This window comes from Brassica rapa, chromosome A07, assembly GCF_000309985.2.
Source record: "Brassica rapa cultivar Chiifu-401-42 chromosome A07, CAAS_Brap_v3.01, whole genome shotgun sequence".
NCBI lineage: Eukaryota > Viridiplantae > Streptophyta > Magnoliopsida > Brassicales > Brassicaceae > Brassica > Brassica rapa.
Genome location: NC_024801.2, coordinates 19990729 through 20011146, shown reverse-complemented (window position 1 = coordinate 20011146; position 20418 = coordinate 19990729). Strand labels below are relative to the sequence as shown.

The 20418-nt window shown below is 33.4% G+C and overlaps 3 protein-coding genes across 6 annotated transcripts; all 3 read right to left on the bottom strand.

Moving 5' to 3' along the window:
• Positions 1-323: 323 nt before the first annotated feature.
• LOC103830475 (protein SOMBRERO) lies at positions 324-7059 on the bottom strand. 4 transcript variants are annotated; one of them, XM_009106270.3, is made up of 4 exons: positions 2855-7059; positions 2526-2786; positions 1659-1930; positions 324-1158 (listed from the first exon to the last, which is right to left on the bottom strand). In XM_009106270.3, exons 2-4 carry the CDS (start codon positions 2713-2715, stop codon positions 547-549), a joined length of 1074 nt encoding a protein of 357 aa, XP_009104518.1. In that variant the 5' UTR covers positions 2716-2786; positions 2855-7059; the 3' UTR covers positions 324-546. The 4 variants fall into 4 exon arrangements, with proteins under 4 accessions (XP_009104518.1, XP_018508561.1, XP_009104516.1 ...); XM_018653045.2 differs by having other exon boundaries at positions 2985-7059; XM_009106268.3 differs by having other exon boundaries at positions 3257-7059.
• Positions 7060-10100: 3041 nt separating this feature from the next.
• LOC103830474 (protein ACTIVITY OF BC1 COMPLEX KINASE 3, chloroplastic) lies at positions 10101-12917 on the bottom strand. Its single transcript, XM_009106267.3, has 4 exons — positions 12356-12917; positions 12044-12271; positions 10520-11965; positions 10101-10413 (listed from the first exon to the last, which is right to left on the bottom strand). The coding sequence occupies exons 1-4, from the start codon at positions 12683-12685 to the stop codon at positions 10285-10287; spliced, it is 2133 nt and encodes a 710-aa protein (XP_009104515.1). The 5' UTR covers positions 12686-12917; the 3' UTR covers positions 10101-10284.
• A 112-nt stretch (positions 12918-13029) lies between these two features.
• LOC103830473 (sodium/hydrogen exchanger 6) lies at positions 13030-17257 on the bottom strand. The gene is made up of 22 exons (XM_009106266.2): positions 16923-17257; positions 16790-16841; positions 16623-16682; positions 16482-16506; positions 16306-16391; positions 16101-16212; positions 15951-16013; positions 15829-15848; positions 15656-15750; positions 15407-15435; positions 15290-15321; positions 15156-15203; positions 14998-15058; positions 14809-14906; positions 14641-14716; positions 14527-14546; positions 14287-14384; positions 14092-14201; positions 13882-13965; positions 13612-13712; positions 13416-13519; positions 13030-13309 (listed from the first exon to the last, which is right to left on the bottom strand). The coding sequence occupies exons 1-22, from the start codon at positions 17104-17106 to the stop codon at positions 13260-13262; spliced, it is 1608 nt and encodes a 535-aa protein (XP_009104514.2). The 5' UTR covers positions 17107-17257; the 3' UTR covers positions 13030-13259.
• Between the last annotated feature and the right edge of the window lie 3161 nt (positions 17258-20418).

Here is a 20418-nt window from a genome sequence, read left to right as displayed (position 1 = left end):
AAAATTATAGTTGAATGGACTGGTAAGGGTAACATACAAGTACATGTATGCATGCAATCGCAAGTTAACTTCCGTTGTTACTTTATAATATAATACAAGTAAAGTAATTTGGTCGGCCACCGCTCCTAAACGATTTGATTTCTTTTGTGTTTGGACCAGCAAAACACACCGTCAAAAAGAAAAAGAAAAAATTAAACACATTTTTTCAACGCATGCCGTCAAGATGATTTAAAACACACAAAATAATAATAACAAATATTTTCTTATTTTACATTTTCTCAGACTATTTTTGAAAACGTAAAGAAAAAGGTATTGAACATGTATAGTGGAAACTATTTTTGTGATGGTGCAAAAAAGTATTGAACATGTACTTTTGTGATGAGTCTGATGACGCGGTACTAATCCTCGGAGAGACAGAACAGGAGATCAATAATGAAAGACATAATTATAGAAAAAACAAAAACATATTTCAAAAACAGCAGGTACTTCCACAGCTTAAAGAAGAGAGTAAAATTTAAAACATGAGACTGATCAAACTTGATTAGTTTACTTTGGGAACTTGAGAAGATTAGCATTGTTTCCCAGATAGTGAAACGGGAACCTTTGATTATTTGGAGATGAAGAAGAACCACCATTGTCATGAGTAACAGCCTGGTCGTTGTTACTCGAATCACCAAAACATTTTGCTTGATGGTTCTGCACTTGCTGTTGCTGTTGGTGATTCATGTTGGTTGTAGTAAGAAGCTTGTCAAGAAACGACCAGTCTCCACCATAGTTGTTGTTAGAAGTCAGCCTCAGTAGATTCTGTGAGCATTCAATGTCTGTTGTGTTGATTGACGACACAAACGGTTGGGCCGAGTCAGGGCTAAAGAGCTGAGGGAGATGCATTGACCCATGGCTTAAAGTGTTTGCAAACTCATGTAACGGCATGTGGATCTGTCTTCCCATGTGATGATGATTCTGATGATGATCCAGAGAATGTGAGATCAAAGAAGAATGATTGTTTGGATTGGACTCATTGTGATGCTGCTGCTGATGATCATCATTGTTGGTGCTTATGTATTGGTGATCATGATGATGATCTTGATCTTGTTCTTGGTGAAATCCTCTGAAATGATTCTTCTTCTTGAACACTCTGCATACAACCCATCCATCTTCCTACAAATTACACATAGTTAGTTCACATTATGTAGCATATGGTCTCTGTATTTAATTTATAAAAAATGGCAAATGACTTAGATAACAAAAAATAATTATATTATGACTAAATTAGCACTAATTAAAAAAATGACTAAATTATTTCAAACTCTAAACCATTATCGTAAGCCATCCACTAAATAGTAAACTTCAAACTCTAATCATTAAATCCAAAGGCAAATATAAAATAAAATGTCCTTTTAACTTCTTCTTTTTTTTGAAAAAAAAGTTAAAAATACATTTATTTTATATTTGGTTAATGTTATTTTGTTATTTTATTGTTTTTAGTTAAAAATACATTTTATTTTAACTTTTAGTTAATGTTATTTTGCCATTTTATTTTCTCCCTTGTATGCTAATTTTGAAATAATAAGATGTTTTTAACAAAAAAAAAAGAGAAATAATAGGATGGTTTGGTGCTAATTTTCTCTACAAAAATGCAATATGATATATTAACGTACCTGTATTTCGTTTTCGTTATCATCTAGGCGATATTCATGCATGATCCATTCAGTTTTGTGGCCATGAGGAACACGACCAGTGTAGAAGACAAGAGTCTTACGAAGTCCAATCTTCTTGGAGCTGTTTAGATGTATGGATTTGTCTCTACCAGTAGCCTTCCAAAACCCGGCTGCAGTAGCCCGGTTGGTTCGGATCCCAGTCGGATACTTTTTGTCTTTGTGGCTAAAGAAATACCACTCATTTTGAGGACCGGACCCGATCCGGCATTTCTCTACATAGTTACAAAAAACACACGAAGTTTAATATTTGTAAAATGTAAAAAAAAAATACCAAAATTAATTTAGCTTGCGGCAACGGGTTTGTTATATGTCTGCAATTTGAAAAACCATTGGCTTATTTTGAGAGCACAGTACATAATAATATTACGTCAATATCCCTAGTCATATACTACAAGACATTATACTTTGTCTTCTGTTACTAATCTAAAAGACATGAGTAAATATACAACTTTGTCTCTTTCTTGATGTACACGCGTATAAAGCTTCGTGGATCCATAAAAACTGGAAAATAATTGATCAGGATGAGAACTGATAAAACTTATAAGTCATTATATAAGTAGATGCATGTTTTCATGGAGGCCCAGACAATATTACCCGATTTAACTTGTAGTTTTGTGCAGAGCAACAGCATAATTCCCCGTATAATACAATTAAGTTAGATAGAAAACTATAATGTTAATCGTGGTAGTCTATATATAGTACTGGTAAATGATAAATAATATGTCATTAAGTGTGTGGATTAGGTGGTGATATTTGTAGTTATTAAGGACTAAAAGAGTTCAATTATAAGTGGATTGGAAGTTTTACCTTTAAGTTCCCAAGGTTCAAGCTTGTTGAGATCAACTTCTCTAATCACATCTAAATCAGTTGGTTCATAAGAAACCTTCTTCTTGAGGTAATAATATAGAAGCTCCTCCTCGGTTGGATGAAAACGGAAACCAGGAGGCACTGAGAGCTGTCCTCCTCCGGCCACCGTGGACGACGAGCCTATCTCCATTATCTGGTTCTCTTCTTTAAGCAAATCAAATACTTCCCTTTAGTCCTTTTCCCTAATCAATTGTATATAACCTGCAGTAACAAAAAATACATCAAATGTAAGCAAAAATAGATGAAGAAAGAATGGGTTTGTCACCAACCAGTCTAAGAAGTTGTCAAGGCGTGCATTTTTCAGATCTAAGAAACAAGAAAACCCTAGTCCATCATGCATGCACATATTCATAAAGAACAAGCAACTTTTTCCATTAACAGAAGCCGAATCATTCTTACATAGGTATGCACGAAAGTAACTTGAATATCCCAAAAGAAACATGACGTTTGTTGAAAACCGAACAGTCTCTCTTCTTGAACGAGAAAGTTCTGATGATATAGACTTAGTCATGTTTTTGAGTAATCAAAGAAAAGAAGTGAAAATAGAGAGATACTTGAAGTGAAAACTACACATATATACGTACTAGTGAGTGCGTGTATATATATGTATATGAAAATGATGATGATGACAACAATGAAAGATATATGATGGAAGGGGAAAGAAAACGAACCTTGGAGGCCGGAAAGTATTGCTTCTGTAAGGGGCAAGAGGTAGAAGACAATGAAAGAGAGAAGGCAAATACGCAAGCACAATGAGTTTCTACAAAACTGAAGATATCTTAGCTTCAAGGGCACGATGTTTAGGGTTTATATCTCTCTCTTTCTTTCTTATTCTTTGAGATAGAGAGATGAGAGAGAGTGAGAGACTCTGCTTTCTATGGATTAGTGCCACCATTATTTGTATTCAATTTAATATACAATGCTGGTCACAGAAATATATGATAACTACTTTATTGTATCGGCAATTATTATAACAGTTTCTTGTTATAAATCTCAATCTATATATACATCTAAAAATAAATTTCCCTCTAGAAAATGTTATTTCTTGTGAGCAAATAATCTTACAGATTCCATATTGAATTGTTTGTGGTATTATATGTTATGAATCAATTTTCCATTCGCACACCTTATTTAACTTTAACACTGTCTAGTCTACTTTTTCTTTAACAGTTGATTTCATTTCCCAATCAAATTCTTGTCTTCTTCTTTTTGGCTAAAATTTTCCAATCAATATTGTATCTACTCGTACAAATATATATATTCTTTAATTTGTATTTGTACTAATCAAATGTATAAGTATATACATGTACATGTATAAAATATGTTTATAAATGATATATATATATATACTAGAGAAATACACTTTTTATTTTTTTTCGTGTGTGGCGTGAATATGCTTATGAGGATTAATCTTTTATCACCATCGATTACAGCTATTCTTTATCAGACTGGCTAATTTGCTTTGAAAACAAGTAGAATCCGATTAATAAATGCAGAATACTAGTAGTAGGTAAATCCCACTATATAATAGGGACTAATTTTGGATGTTATAAAGGATGCCACATAGGCAAAATATTCTCAGCCATTCATTCTGCCACGTCACTGGCAACCCAGACCAAGAAATCGTAAATGCAGCCCAGCCCGTTAACCGGTTTCGTTTGCAAAACTGATGTCTCCGTCACTTTGCAGTTGGGCCAGATTCTTAAAAAATTTCCATTTTGGAAAACCGTAATAACAAGGTCCACGTGCATGAATTCATTTTCTGATATCATGAGAAGTGGCAACATGTATTGCATTTGTTATATACTTTCTTTTATCATGCGAATTTCTCACTTCTTTCTCTCTTTTTTTTCCCAAAAATCATAACTAAAACCCCGATAATTCCAGTTGTCAACATCGTTAATTTACTTTTGGACATGTTCAAATAAATTTGTTTCTGTTAGAAAATGACTAAAATTTGTCGATTGTCAAAAAGATCTCACATACTTACAGTGGTTTGGGGGTGTATTATTGATAACAGAGAAGTAAAGGTGAAGAAGTAACTAATCATAGTATAACAGGGGTTGAATTATGCAAAAAACATAACATTGAAAAACATAATACATAATATATTAAAAATTAAGTATTAAATATCAAACAAGTAATAAAAGGAGGATATAAGCCTTAGATAGAATGTCCACGTAGGCGAAAATAATCGGCCAATGAGAAACTATATTTTTGCCATGTCACATCCTCTATTTGTTTTTACAAAATGATCTTTTAACTTTTTACTTAAATAATTATAACCAAAAATATATTTTTTGTGAAAATATATTATTTATATATTTATAATTATATTTTTATTTACATAATAGTTTTGTAAAGAAATATTTAGTGTAAATAATATCATAATTTTATAAAATACTAAAATAAATTGGGTTGGTTTTCAACTTTCACAAATAAAAAATATTATTTGTAAACTTAGAAAAAGAATATATCAACAATATTCTTTTCACGAGAGAAAATAGAAAAATACACGAGAGACAAATCCTTATCTATTATGAAATTCTTCAATTTTAGAGAAAAAAATATAGGAATACATTGGAGATGGTCTAAGGCATGGCCGACGTAAATGATCGAAGTTGAGATTTCAGCTTTTCGGATTCTTACTATTTTAAATATTACAGATTTTAATTAAAACTGGAGGATATAAGCCTCCGATAGAGTGTCCACGTATGCAAAAATAATCGGCCAATGAAAAACTATACTTTTGCCATGTCATCTCCTCTATTTGTTTTTACAAAATGATCCTTTAACTTTTTCCTTAAACAATTATAACCAAAAATATCTTTTAGTGAAATATATTATTTATATAAATATAATTATATTTTTTATTGACATAATAGTTTGTAAAGAAATATTTAGTGTAAATAATATCATAATTTTATAAAATACTAAAATAAATTGGGCTGGTTTTCAACTTTCACAAATAAAAACTATTATTTGTAAACTTAGAAAAGAATATATCGAGAATATTCTTTTTTATGAGAGAAAATAGAAAAATACATCGCAGATAAATCCATCTCTATTATAAAATTCCTCTATTTTAGAGAAAAAAAATAGAGAAATACGGGGGTGATTGGTAAGTGATGTAGCTTTATATTTTTTGCTGTAGAATTTAATCTGTAGATTTATTTGCTGTAGCTTTCCTTGCTGTAGATTTCTAAAGCACTAATTTTTTGCTCTGGAAATAAAGCTCTCTACAGCCATATTTTGATTTTGCAGAGATTTTTTTGCTGTGAATTTTTTAAGGAAAGCAAAGCTCGATTGGTTGAGATATATAGCTGTAGACTAAATATTGGCTGTCCAGAGCATCTACAGCCCCAACCAATCATCCCCTACATTGGAGATGGTCTAAGGCATGACCGACGTAAATGATTGACGTTGAGGATTTAAAGTGGTCTCACTTTGAATTTCTCTCATTCTGTGCATTCCTAATTAGAAGGAGATAATCTACATCTAATATTATGTTACTCTCAGTATATTAGAAATGGTCGAACCGTAAACCAATTAAAGATGATGTAAGGAAGAAATAAAGATGTATTTTCAGTTATCATAAATATATAATCAATTGACAACAACTTAATTATGTCCAGCATAAGACAACAGAGAAGAGTTTTCATACCTTTTAATATTATAATATTCACTATATTAGTGGCTAAATCAGTCTTCTCTAGCACAAATACTCATTCCATTCTTGGAGTTTAAACTTTTTTATTAGTAGTTTGATCCAAAAAAAAAAAATTATCGCACTATACATTGTAATTGGAGAAATAAAACAAACAAAAATCAACCGAAGACTTTTAAGGTATATGAAACAAAAATTGGAAGTACCAATTCTCTCCAATTAAAGAATAATGCAATAAAATTATAAAAACACAAAATAAAACAAAAAATGTACACATAAAAAAATATTTAGTAAAATAAAATCATAATATAATTTCCATAATTGATAGTGCTCATTTACACTAAAAAGTCTAAATTTAGAACATACACAGTTTTATTTACATCTTTAAACCTATTATCTAATTAAAATGATTCGAAAAAAGTGTAAGCATGAAGAGTTAGAAAATATACGATCAAATATAATACTTAACGTTAAAAATAAATTATCAGTGATCACTAAAAATTCATGTTAGTAGTAATAAAAAAGAAATGACAACACATTTATTAAAACCATAGGACGATACGCAACAAGGTGTTATTTAATATACAAACTACAAATTAATATGCTCAACGCAAACACACAAAAAAATGAGACATCATATTTGGATATATTTAAATAAATAATTTTAAATATATTATATTCTTAATAATTTTAAAATTACTTAAAAAGAAACTAAATTATTAAAAAATTAATTAAAAAAAAAACTAAAGCAATATTTTGTAACGTCAAAATAATAAATTAATAAAAAATATATAATGTTAATAAAATAGATTTTGGATTTTAAAAACTTCTAATTCATGTAATATTACAAAATTAAAAATTTGTTAATTATATATTAAAATAATATTCTAGATCGATATTCAATTGTCAGTTTTCAACTATTACACGTAAAAATATATTATTAAGTACGCTTTTTGAAAATGGGGTTTTATATTTTATGTAGGTTATTGGAGTACTTTTTCTTTTCGTGTATTTATTCGAGATGAGATTCCGATTTTTTAAACTAAGATAATTTATGTTCTATACATAATTATATTTTTTTTACATAACTCTAAAATCTCAGACTTGATTCTTCATATTTTATTAGTTAATTATGTTACATATAATAGAAATGCCTACTTCAAACTAAAAATATAATAAAAATAAATTTAAAAATTAGTTATATATAATTTAACATACAAAAATTCACATACAAATAAAAAATAATAAATGTAACAAATTTAAATATATTATCCGCGCGTAGCGCGGAGAAAGAATCTAGTATTACAGAATAATAGAAAATCTGGTTTTTGTATCCCAAGGACAAAACAAAACAAGAATTGAAGCTTCTATACCCTCAATTTGCAGTCAAATGTTGCGAATACAAATGATGTATCATACCTTGAATTATGCTCCCATTTATTTTTTTATTGCATCAATTTCAGTGCAGTTTCATCAAAGTTAACCAAGTCTTAATGCTACTAGTATTTGTTTATAAAATTAGTACAACTAACATAAACGTTAGCTCAAATATGTTCCCTAAGTACCAAATTAATTTAAATCGTGAGATAAAATGATAGCTTTACTATATGATTGAGCGAATAAGTTTGGTTAACCAAGTCTTAGCATTTTTGTTACACAAGTACTTTCTTATATTGGTTCACAGTTGTAATATAAAATTTATATTATTCACGTTTTTATATGTCAGACCCCACTTTCCATCAAAGAATCATGTACATATAAGTATGATAAAAAAAAAGTTACAGCCCTATAAATGGAAGATCTAGTCAATTGTGAATATGATTTCTTGATAAAGAAATCGTCCATGTTGAAGAAAAAAGGTCAATATACAAACGAATACATATGAAGACTTTGAGCCTTTGACAGAAATGAACAATTAAGAAGAATTGAAACACAAAAGAGAAGAAGATAATAGAGGAAACGGCACGTAGGAGAAGAGCGTCAGCACGTGCGGATGAAGAAGCAGAATCCTGAAAGGCCGTGGAGAGAAGCACGTGATGGTCCAGCACCAAATCCACAATTCAAGGTCCCTTGTTTGACTTAACCGTCTCGTCCTGAGATTCGTGCCAAAAGTGATCCTCTTCTCTCTTTTTCTCTTACATAAACATTACGAAAAATATGATATTATGGTAACTTTGAATTCATAAATTCCATGTAACATACATGAAACACGTAAAAACATTGGATTCTCACGGTAGTTCATCTCTTCGTAACAACTTATGAAACTTGCAAGTTTTTTGTTGCCCATTGTTAATTTATAATTATCTTATATATTGAGATGTGCCGTTGCCTTCACGAAGACGTCTTGCAGTAAACCATTATTAATGCATGGTTTAATCGTACAGATAGATACCAACATGTTCTGAAATTTATATATTGATATTTTATAATCCCCATTATAGCCAAGTGTTGCATATTTTTAAAGGTTATACGCTCATATTTGCTTGTAAGCCTAGTATCCATTTTCTAAAAATATTTTAATATTTTAAAGAACAATATCGGAAAGAACAACCAGACTTCGATCCCAGCTGCAACGGTCTTTAACGGCATTAATAAGGAGATGAAGAACATCATCTCAGCTAGGAGACTTAGGAAGCTATTCAACTATCTAATGCCTTTGTGGATAAGATAGTCTCTTCTCTAAGTTTATTTTGATCCATCTTGTTTTTTCTTCTTTTTTGCCAAGATGGCTCAGAACATAGATCTTTTTGTAAGTTCTTTACTCATTTTAATGATATTTACAGTTTAGCAAAAAAAATATCGGAAAGGAGTCAGAACTCTGGCGTGGGGAATTACAAAAATAGACTAGGTTCATATAACTTAAGCACATCAAAAACAAACATGTATTTAATGTGTGCGTGTGTGTTTGTTTGTTGTAATTGTTCACAGTTTCGTTTCAGGTAAATTACTGGATCAGATGGTTATACAATCAACATGATATGATAATTTCATGTAAATTAAAAGAAAAATCGTGGAATAGTTGCAGCATAAGTCATACAAGTGTTGTTAATTATTGGTGGCTTAATTGACTCTTGACGGTGAGCACTGAGCAACAACGGGCAGATGTGCCAAGTTGGCACCAACCAAACCAAGCAACCCGGAGCGTGTTGTTTTGTCATAAGGGACAACCACACGTCATCGTTTTGAAATGAACACGAACTGTATTTAACCAAGTTCCTGTGAAGTAACATGTGTGAGCTGTTTTCAATATGGTTGGATGCAACAACAGTCAGGCCCTAAAATAGACTACACTTAGTTTCTTTTTGGTCCTTGACCTATCTGATTGTGATTCATATATGTGTGACATTGTGTTGATACACACATGTCAGATAAGAGATTCATCGTTTGAGATCAAAAGCAAATCAGGTTTCATTTGCTTTAAACATGTCAAACTTTGCAAATAAAGTCGGCTTGCTTGGGCCAGAAACAAAGCCGGATGATGCAGTGAACATAATCTTATGGGATTGACAACCAAGGCATTGCGACAAGTTATCAAAGGTATATGCTGTGTTATGTCACATTATGACCATAGTAAAAATATGGACAATCAAGACACTGGTTGTGGTAAGAACTGTCTTTTGGATGATTTGTGCGTTGATTAGTAGCACAACCGCTCATGTTGTGGTAAGTATTCAATCTGAACGTAACTGCACATGGCAATGTAATTTTTTGTGCTGAAGTTATTATACCATGCTACATTATTGAATGAAATGTTAAACTATCGTGTAAAACGCTAAACATTAATGTAAATTAATGTTTACCAGCCGGTCGATATAAACGCGCACAGAAGCCTACCTTCAACAACAAGATGAGTAACAAGCTCTTTAATTACTTTTTCTCTGAAAATGTGTTTCTTGTCATAAGCTCTTCGAATTTGTTTTTCTTTACTAGTAAAAATACAAAGAGAAAGAATGATACTATGTTACTATAACATGAAGCAATTATGTGGTTAATATACAATTTACCCTTTCACTGATGACAAGAAAATATGATCTATGCATTTGGTGATGAAGATGGTGTTGTGGCTCGAAGTAGTTGTTGCAGAAACCTAGCTGCAAGACGTTGCCCTACACCTCCTGCAACACGTCCTCCAAGTCTTCTTGCTTCCGGTTGTTGTAACACCTGATTAAAAACAACAACAACAACCCAAGAGTATATTTTATCACACATATATCAATCAAGTACATCATCATCAGGTTAGTGCACAATGTCAATGATATATTATTACCTGTACTATAGGCTGCAAAATAGCTGGGTCAAAGCTATCTGAAGACTGAAGAAGGCTCCAGATTCTCGAGACCTGGTCCCGAAGCTCAAGCGTGCTTTCCAGCTCCGCAGCACTCATTGCAAGAGGACCATTCCCATTTCCATTGAAGACAAGAGATCTCAAAAACACAGGCATTGAATTATACGTATCAACAACGGTCCCTAACGCAATCGCTTCACTGACTCTTACAGCTTCTTTAATCACCAACAGTCTAACCTCTTCCCCGTTTGGATCAAGCAGAAGCTTCAAAACAGGCTGTAAAGCCTCTTTCGCCGAGAAATCCCTATCTTTACTTCCCTGTTGCAGAAGGTTCTCAAGTCTATTCCACCTAAACTTCCCATCTTTAAACAGAAGCTCAATAAGAGCATCTCTCAGATAAGGGTTCGGATCAGTGAGAAGCCTTTTAGCAAAGTAAGGGTAAGAAGCAGCCAACACTTTGAAGTTAGGATCTGCGTAAAGCGCCAAGCCTTCAAGCACAGTAAGCGACCTCAGAATCAAAGCATAGTAAGGCGGAACATTAAACGGATACTGATAGAAGACAGCACCTAAACCATCAACCAGCGTTTTGAAGTTAAGCTCGCTAACGGTATAAGTAAGCGCATCGTCAAAGAAGTCTCTGAGAGCTGGGACAATGGGAGTAACATCCACATCAGGGGACAAGAACTTCAAAGCGTAGTAATCACGCGCCATGGCTTCGTAATCTCGGTTCACCAAATGAACAACGTGGCCTATGATAGCGTACCTAGCTTCCTCCGGCGTCTCGCTCATCATCCCAAAGTCTAGAAAGGCTAGCTTCCCATCAGGCGTCGCCAAGAGGTTACCAGGGTGAGGATCAGCGTGGAAGAAACCATACTCTAACAGCTGCCTTAAGCTACACTGGATCCCTGTGTTCACCAGATCAAGAACCTTCAAGCCTTGGCTCTCGATAGCAACTTGCTCGTTCAGTTTAGTTCCTTCGACCCACTCCATCGTCAGCACCTTGCGGCTAGTGTAGTCCCAGAAGATGTCAGGGACAAGGACATCAGCTTTATCAGCGTAGAGCTTCTTGAACCTCCTAGCGTTCTGCGCTTCTTGGACGTAGTTCAGCTCCTGGTAGACTCTGCAGGCGAACTCGTCGATGAGGGCGAGGACGTCGGTGGTGATGAAGTCTGCGTACTTGTTTATGAGTTTCCCAACTCCTCTGATGAGGTAGAAGTCGAGACCGATGGCTTCTTCGATCCCGGGGCGTTGGACTTTGACAGCGACAACTTGCCCTGAGTACCTGAGGTGAGCTTTGTAAACCTGGCCGAGACTAGCTGCTGCGATCGGCTCAGGGGATACAGAGGAGAAGATGGATTCTAGAGATGAGTCTAACTCTCTTTCGATGCAAGCAAAGGCTTCTGCGTCAGGGAAGGTTGGCAAAGCATCCTACTTAGGCACTCAAAAAGAAAAAAGACAAAGTTAGAGAGATAGAGAGAGAGTAAATCAAGAAGAGAGGTGAAGAACCTGAAGCTCAGCAAGTTCTTCGAGGTAGTCAGGTGGGCAGAGGTCGGGTCGGGTGGATAAACCTTGGCCCAACTTAACAAAAGTGGGCCCCAGACGAGTGAAGATCTTTCTGAGCTCACCAGCTCTCTTCTTCATGTTCACCTCTAGCTTCCCTTGCCTCTGATCAATCCCTAACTTGAGCGCGAAGCCACCTAAAGCTGACAATATCTCCAGACTTCTCCGCAAAGCCTGGTTTTTGCATAATAATCATCTCTCTAAGTTCAAAGTTGAAAACTTTACAAAGATTTGAAACTCAGGAAGAGCTATAATAACCTTGAGAGGCTGAGAGCCATGTTTTCTAGCGATTAGTTCTGGAGAATAAACAGAAGCACCAACGGCTCGACTTAAAGCTCGTGCCTCCGCTTGAAGATCATCCGCGAGATCAGCTCGTCGGTATTGGATAACCGGAGGTTTTGAGGAGGGGGAAGAGCTTGCCACCGCTCCATCTTCTCTAGGCTTAGCTTGAACAAGAGCTGCACGCGCTGATCTCCTTCGATTTACCAAGAAAAGTTTGGATTTTTCACCGTTTCTTCTCGAATTGCGTAAGGAAACGCCGTCGCCGGTTAGAGTTAAACGCGGCGAGTGACTAGCCACGAGACTCATCGTGTAACTTCGAGAAAATCAGAGAGAGAAGCCAGTAACAGCCATGAAAGAGAGAGATGAGAGAGAGATAGGTAGAGATTAGAGAAGATCTTGGTTACTTACTTCGTGGTCCAGGACCACACTTTTGGCGTGACGTGTGACGTTCTCTATTAGAGGAAATTCCGACAGCAACTAAAACCAAACCTGTCTTTACAACAAGCTTATTAGTTTGCACATTAGATTTTGGTTTAATTGATAACCGGTTTGTACCGGATAGACTTATTTATCATCGTCATCTTCGATTCGAGTATGAGACTGATTTTGTTCAAAACACAAAACACTAATAAACAAAGCTTCGTGGGATATTGACAAGTATAATCTCAGCCATGGCCATTAAGGTTTTTTCTTTGTGAATGTAGTTAGCCAAAACAATAATCCACTAAGGTTCAGGACAGGAACACAGTTCAGAGTAATCTGACTACTACTATTACTGTCGACCACGATCCAGTTTGTTTTTTATGTACATCAACCGCTGCTTCACTATGATATCTCACTGTCGATGTGAACCAACTCGGTTTCTCTGTCTCATAAAATTTTATCCCCGGTTATAAAAATCCACTCTTCTAGTAAAAGGAGTTGTTTCTTCTGCGCACAAAAAAAAAAAAAAGACAAAACCGTTTCAAGTTTTAATGGGTGTATAGAAATAACAAAAGCTTGAAATAGTGGTTGAGTATTATTAAATTGTTGTTACCATGGTGATGCTCATTGTCATCATCATCATCATCATAGTCTCCGTTATTACTTGTGAAGAACGGTGTTAGGTAGTTCTTGTCTAGTTCTGTAAATGACGCAGCGCTGCATAAACACATAACAAAACAACACGAATGTTTTTTTTTTAGTTTCATGTGTTTTAATACAAACTTGAAAGCGGTTAATCAGTAATTTACCTCTTGTGGAACTCTCTTAGTTTTGTCCTGAATCCACTTCCTGATGGTGAATCTTCATCATCGAACCTATTCATATACCGATCGTTCACCACCTCAAAGCCCTGACAAAAGAACATAAAAGATCAGGGTATTAATCATGTTGTGTTTTCTGCATTGAGAGACCAAGATTAACTTTATATTGAGGAGATAAATAAGAGGTTTTTGGGACACTACACCTATGTAAACAACCAATATATGTATAACTATATATATTACGTTCACTCGACTTACATCACCAAGGGTTGCATCATGGCCATCACCTACAACCTCTAGGGCTTCAAGCATTGTACCAGTGGATCCTCCAATAAGCAACACCTGAAATCCGTTTCAGTAGCATCAATAATGCGATATAATTTGGCTCAGCTATCAAGCAATAGAAACCCTCTGGTCGGGGAGCTCAATTTTAAGCAAATTTTTAGTTTTTAAAGAAGGATGGCTTACCGTTACAACAACAATTGCTGTAGTTGCTGTGAAGATAGTTTGACCATGTCCTTCCGGGAGATCATGAACAGATTGCAGAGCAAGAGCAAAGGCCATAGCACCTCGAAGTCCTATGAAACCCACATGTCTTATTTACGTTTTATCGAGGAAATGAAAAACAATATGTACATACGGAAACAAAGAGCAGTGTCTTACCACTGTACCAAAGTGCTTTTTGATGCGTCATAGGTATTTTCCTATGTGCAGGTCGTACAAGGTTGACCAAATATCCACAACCAAACACATTCGCTGCCCTGAGTAAGACATACACGCCAACAGTAACACTATCAGACACGAAATACAACACAAAATCTGCAATTTGGAAATGAATGCATGTATTTATACACACAGACGCGATTTCAAAAGATCCTGAAATGAATCCAAAAAAAAGCGTACCTTGCAATTACGATGAACAGCTAGATTCGTCAGGATAGATAAAAAAAAGTTAAGGAACATCAGCAGTTTATACAAGTTGAATTTCAAACCAATATAACTTGCGTAAAAGGATACAATAGAGAAAAGGATGAATCCCACATGTGACCAACTGTGGTTTTCCATGGCAATATCAAAACCCATGTAGATGAACCTGCAGATTTGATCATTTGGAAACGCAACGTCAGACAATTGACAGAAATCAACCATCAAAAATGCTTGAGAGTGTACGAATCAAATGCATACACAAATGTCTCTGCCAGGGAAGATATCAGATGAAAAAATGAAGACACAAATCGCTGAGAATTTGTAGACAAGTTTGAGTAGGTGTAATGCTTCATGACCTGAAAAGCACAAGCAGTTTCCATTATACTACTTTACTTTTGGCTGAGAATCATATCGCACAAGACTTATAGAAATATAATGACAACTCACAATCCCAGTAAATAGAATCGATACGATGCCAGATAGACTGAGACCTTCAGCAAGCATGTATCTAGCACAAGGAAAACAAAGTTAACAACCGTACAATCTCTAAGAGCGTGAACTAAAGTAAACAATAAAGCAATTTCTATAAGGGAGAAATTACTTACGAGAAATATGGAAAAAGCACAAAGAGGCAGCACTCCAAGTTCTGCAGACTGAAAGAAGGAGTGAGAAAATCAGAATACAATATCTAAATGCGGACCATTAGAAAACTTTCAGAGATAGAACTATGGTCACTCACTTGTCAACATCTAGCCCTGCATACTTGAAGAGGTGCTTTGCATTAAGGCTAACAACTCGTTTATGTATGAAGTCAAACAAAAATATTCCATAAGAAACTAAAACCGAAAAAGGATATGAGAGCAGATATAAATCCAACTCCAACCCCTGCAGAAGCACACATTTGTCTCTTTAATAACCCACAAAGCACACATATAGGAAAATATAATGACACTGGAAAAGTTGAGATGCTTGAAAGATCAAATTTAGTTTGGTATTCATATGTTAATTTCCTTAGGTTGCTCAAACTTGTCAATAACTTCAAGATATTTAGCATGCATGTTAGCATAGAAATATAGAGAAAGGAAGGCATATGACAGAAGCAAACCTGCAGACATTGAACCGACAAAGGTTTCGAGAAATCTGACTATCACCATAAAGAAATTCTGACCAGCTGATTGACTTCTTACCAAGGACATTGTCCTGCACCCCATTTGAAAGCCTGGTTAAAAAATCTTACAATATCGTCTTTCACAGTATATTTTGAATTAGCTTACTTACCTGTACAGAGATATGGCCATCTTCCAAAAGCAACATACAAAAAGAGAAACACCTAATAAGTAATATGATATTTTTTCATTCTAATCTAAGGAATCAGAAATCAGTACTCAAACACTACTAACAGCATCATTCAAAACCGATTCCCCAAAGACCAGAGCATACAAATTTACATCCGATCCAAGTTCCTGCAAAACAATACAGTAGTAAGAAGCGGTAGATATCTCCTGTTCCGAAAATAGAGAATCTCTCCGAAAATCAGCAAAAGGAAGTACCTGAAATATAGACAAGACGGTGACAGGATCCGTGGCTGAGATAAGGGAGCCAAACATGAGACACTCAACGAATGGAAGCTTGTACATTAGAAACATCACGCCGCCAAGGTACCTTCAATAGAAGAAAAAAAAACCTTATAAACAACAAAAATAGAACCTTTCCAAGTCAACAAACAGAAGCCATTCACAGGGCAGAGATACATACACTAGCACCCCAGTAACCATGGACGCCACAAAAGTTCCAAGTACAGAAAAAGTGACAATGGCTCCGAAGTTTGAAAAGAAAGGTTTCTGCATAAACCCCAGAAACAAAGTAAGCATCATCCAGGAAGCGACCTATGATGATGAAACAATAAAGAGATAAGAGCTCTCTGCACTTACGGGCTGTAGACTGAATCCAGACTGGGTGGAAACAAGTACGTCAAGGAAAAGAACACATTTTGTTGCAAAATTGAGAATCATGAAAACAAATTATGTCACATAGAGACGTTAATACGCAATACAAACTCGAATAAAGGATATAATATGATTGGTGGCAGCAGAAACAGGAAGAAGAACTCATCGTGGAAATTGAACCATGTCCTGAACAAAAAGGAAGTTGATTTAGGTTAGTTGAGAAATGATAGAAAACAGCAATTAAAAAATTGGTAATTATTAAAAAAAAAAAATTAAAAAGAAGTTCAACGAACCTTATGCTAGTCTCCGTGTTCGAGACATTCGCTAAACCACCAACGATCAATCCTAATTTCCAACAAAGGAATCAATCAAAAACCTTCGATCGAAATGCAAATGAGTGAGGAGGAAGAGACCGAAGAAACAAACCGATGAGAAGGGAAGCACTAGCTTCGGGAAGGTAATAGAACTTGTGACGGCGAAGGACATGGCCAAGTACGAAAGAGAGGACAAGCATCATGATCTGAAGCAAAATCCCCACTCCCGCGGCTTGCTGCTGCTTCTCTTGCCCCTGCGGATCGTGAATCGCCGGCGAAATCTGCAGCTCCGACATCGTCACGCCTCTCCACCCCGAAATTGGAAATTCTAGGGTTTCTATAAATGTTAGTTGCAGCTCGCTAATGAGTTTGCTCTTCTTCGTGTTCTTTGTTTGTTCAGTTAATGAAACTCGTGGGGATAGACTTTCTTGTGTGTTCTCGAGTTGCGTTTTACGTTTTATGGGGGAATCCGCGTCCCCACTGACTTTTCAGGTGGGTTTCCGTTTTGGGCTTTAATGGGCCTACGAGTTCTTAAACACAATAAAGATTATTGGGCCCAGCGGCTCCATAGATAATTAAGGATCTCTAGTGACGGTTCAACTAAATTCCATATAAATATTCAAATTAAATTTTGTTAAGATTTTTAATACTCAAACTCTTTTATGATCTAACTTAATACATTAAGTAATTATTTTATTTATTTTAATACACAAAATTTTAAAATTCTTTTCATTTAATACCTAAATTATGTTTATTTTAATTGAAAATAGTAATAAGTTTCAAACAAAAAAATTTAAATGTCTAAAATTAAAAAAAAAAATTAAAATTTTAGTTCCATTTTTATTTTTAGAAATAAAATTAACTAAATTTTTTATAATTTTCAAATTTTAATTTAGTTTTAATTATAGAATCAAATTTGTTTTGTTTTCTAAAATTCTAAACTTTTTTTCATCCAAAATTAAGTAATTAGTTTAGTATCACTATCAACTACTTAATCCGTCACAATGTTCCTTTCTGCCTAGATTCTGAAGCCAGCCAAATTTAGAAAATTGAGTTTTTGCCAAAAAATTAAGTATCTACTTGTAATACAATATCACAGATTTGAAAATATTATCTAGTTTGATTGATGCATTAAAGGTGTTAATCTGTACTATAGCTTGCTTTCTGTTTGAACCTTTAAAATTTGGTTTTCTGATTTTAAAACATGATAGAACATCTATATATACTATACTAAAAGGGGATATAAGCTCCTCATAGAGTGTTCACGTAGGCACAAAAAATCCTCCAATCAGAGAGTCCGAAGTTGCCATGTCATCTCATTTATTTTTTCGTAAAAAATGAAAAAACAATGCAAAGGAAATGATCGAACCCGAGTTAGTATGACATAAATATAGGACAGATACCACTAAGCCATTGAAACTTTATTGGATACATATACAAGAATCACTAAATATGTAATCACAAACTCTTATATACATTTAACCGGGGCTTATAGCTCTAGTGGTAAAGGGCTTACAGCTGTGAGTACCGCCACCTGGGTTCGAATCCCGGCCACTGGGGAATTAACATTTCGGCATCGCCAGGGACAGAGGACCGACACGTGGCAACACGTGACTAGTCTGGATCACTTATGTGAGGCCAGGATACCTCTGTATAATTCAAAAAAAAAAAAAAAACTCTTATATACATTTACAATAATATAGATTCAACTTTCAAGACTCTGATACTTTGTTTTGTAAAAACAAATAAGTAAGTGACTAAGCTAATATATTCTTTGAAAGTGTGTGAACATTGACAAATATGAAAAAGCATAGATTTTTGTTTTCGTGACAAAGTTAAGAATTTTGTAAAAGTAAGTTTAACATATAAATTTTTGTGACAAATATGAAAAGCATAGATTTTTGTACAATTTTGACAAAACAACTTAAAACATAGTTCTCTAATGTCTTAATAAAATATTATTTAAGGGTGCAATAATTAAATATATCAATTCAATAAATTTTGTAATTTATAGACAAAACAATAACACAACAAATTTTGAAACATTTATTTAACCTATTGATTTCTTTTCATGAGAATCCAACTAAACAAGATAAGAAAACAATTAGATTTATTTAATTACTATTTTATTCAATTTTAATTAATTTTAAATTGTAATAATGTATCTTTTTGAAGTTACAAAAAATAATATTCTTTCTTTATTACACTAGCATTATATATAGATTCCATATACACAAATAAATATTATATAACAACATAAGCTTGCTTTCCCCGATTCATATGAAAAAATTTTAAGTTATCCACCAAAGTAAATTAATTAAATCAATCAAATTGTTAGAATAAAAAAAATTAATATATAATTTTAGTTTAAATTAAATTATTTAAAAAGTGTATTTTCATTAAAAACAAAATAATAAATAAGTAAAACTGATTTGATGGTAATTTTTATGACATATATATATTATGTGAAAGAAATATAAGCTTAATATGGAAAAAAATCTTAAATACAAAAAACTCTAAAATTAACAAAAAAAACTAATAAAAATTAAACTATGATATCAATTGAAAGCTTCTTAGACAATATTAATAAACTATTTAAGCGTTAATTACACAAATTTGATTTTTTTTTGCCAGCCAAAGTTTATTATTAATTAGCATCAGTTATTTCAAGATGTTTAAGAAATGATGGACTTAAATGATATATGAACTATAAATAGTAGTACTTTGTAAAGCTGACTTAGATAACACATTTGCACATCATTTCCAGTCTTTTTTTATTCAGTTTTGATATTCAGATTTGTTTATTGACTGTTAAGAAGATTGATAAGTGTAAAAATGTCTCCTTCAAATATTATATGTCTATAACCAAATCCCAACATGAGACAACTTTGTTTAAAAAGTAAATAATTTCATTTTTCTTATATTATATAATAAATATATATTATTTACTGATAATAAAAATATAGTTATTCATCTATCACAAATATCTATGCAAAAATGTGAATCAAGTACAACAATCAAACAACATAATGATTTCCATAAAGAAAATTCTAAAAATGTATTTATGTTAGGCAGTCTTATTTTATATTCTTTAAATAATGTAATACAATATTATACATTATTTTTTTAGAATTGAGAAATACATATATATCAGTTAGACAAATTAAGCGATAATTAGACAAATTTGATTTTTTTTTGCCAGCCAAAAGTTTATTATTAATTAGTATCAGTTATTTCAAGATGTTTAAGAAAGGATGGACAAAAAAAATAAGATGAACATAAATGATATATGAACTATGAATAGTATTTTGTAAAGCTGACTTAGATAACACATCTCCACATCCATTTCCAGTCCTTTTTGATGCCTAAATTCAATTTTTTCAGAGCAGTTATTCCACAAAGAGATCATATGAGATATTGTTCTGATATTCAGATTTGTTTCTTGACTGTTAAGAAGATTGATAACTGTAAAAATGTTTCATTCGAATATGATATGTCTATAACCGAGTCTCCAATATGAGACAAGTTTATTTTAAAAGTAAATAATTTTATTTTTCTTATATTATATAATAAATATATATTATTTACTGATAATAAAAATATAGTTA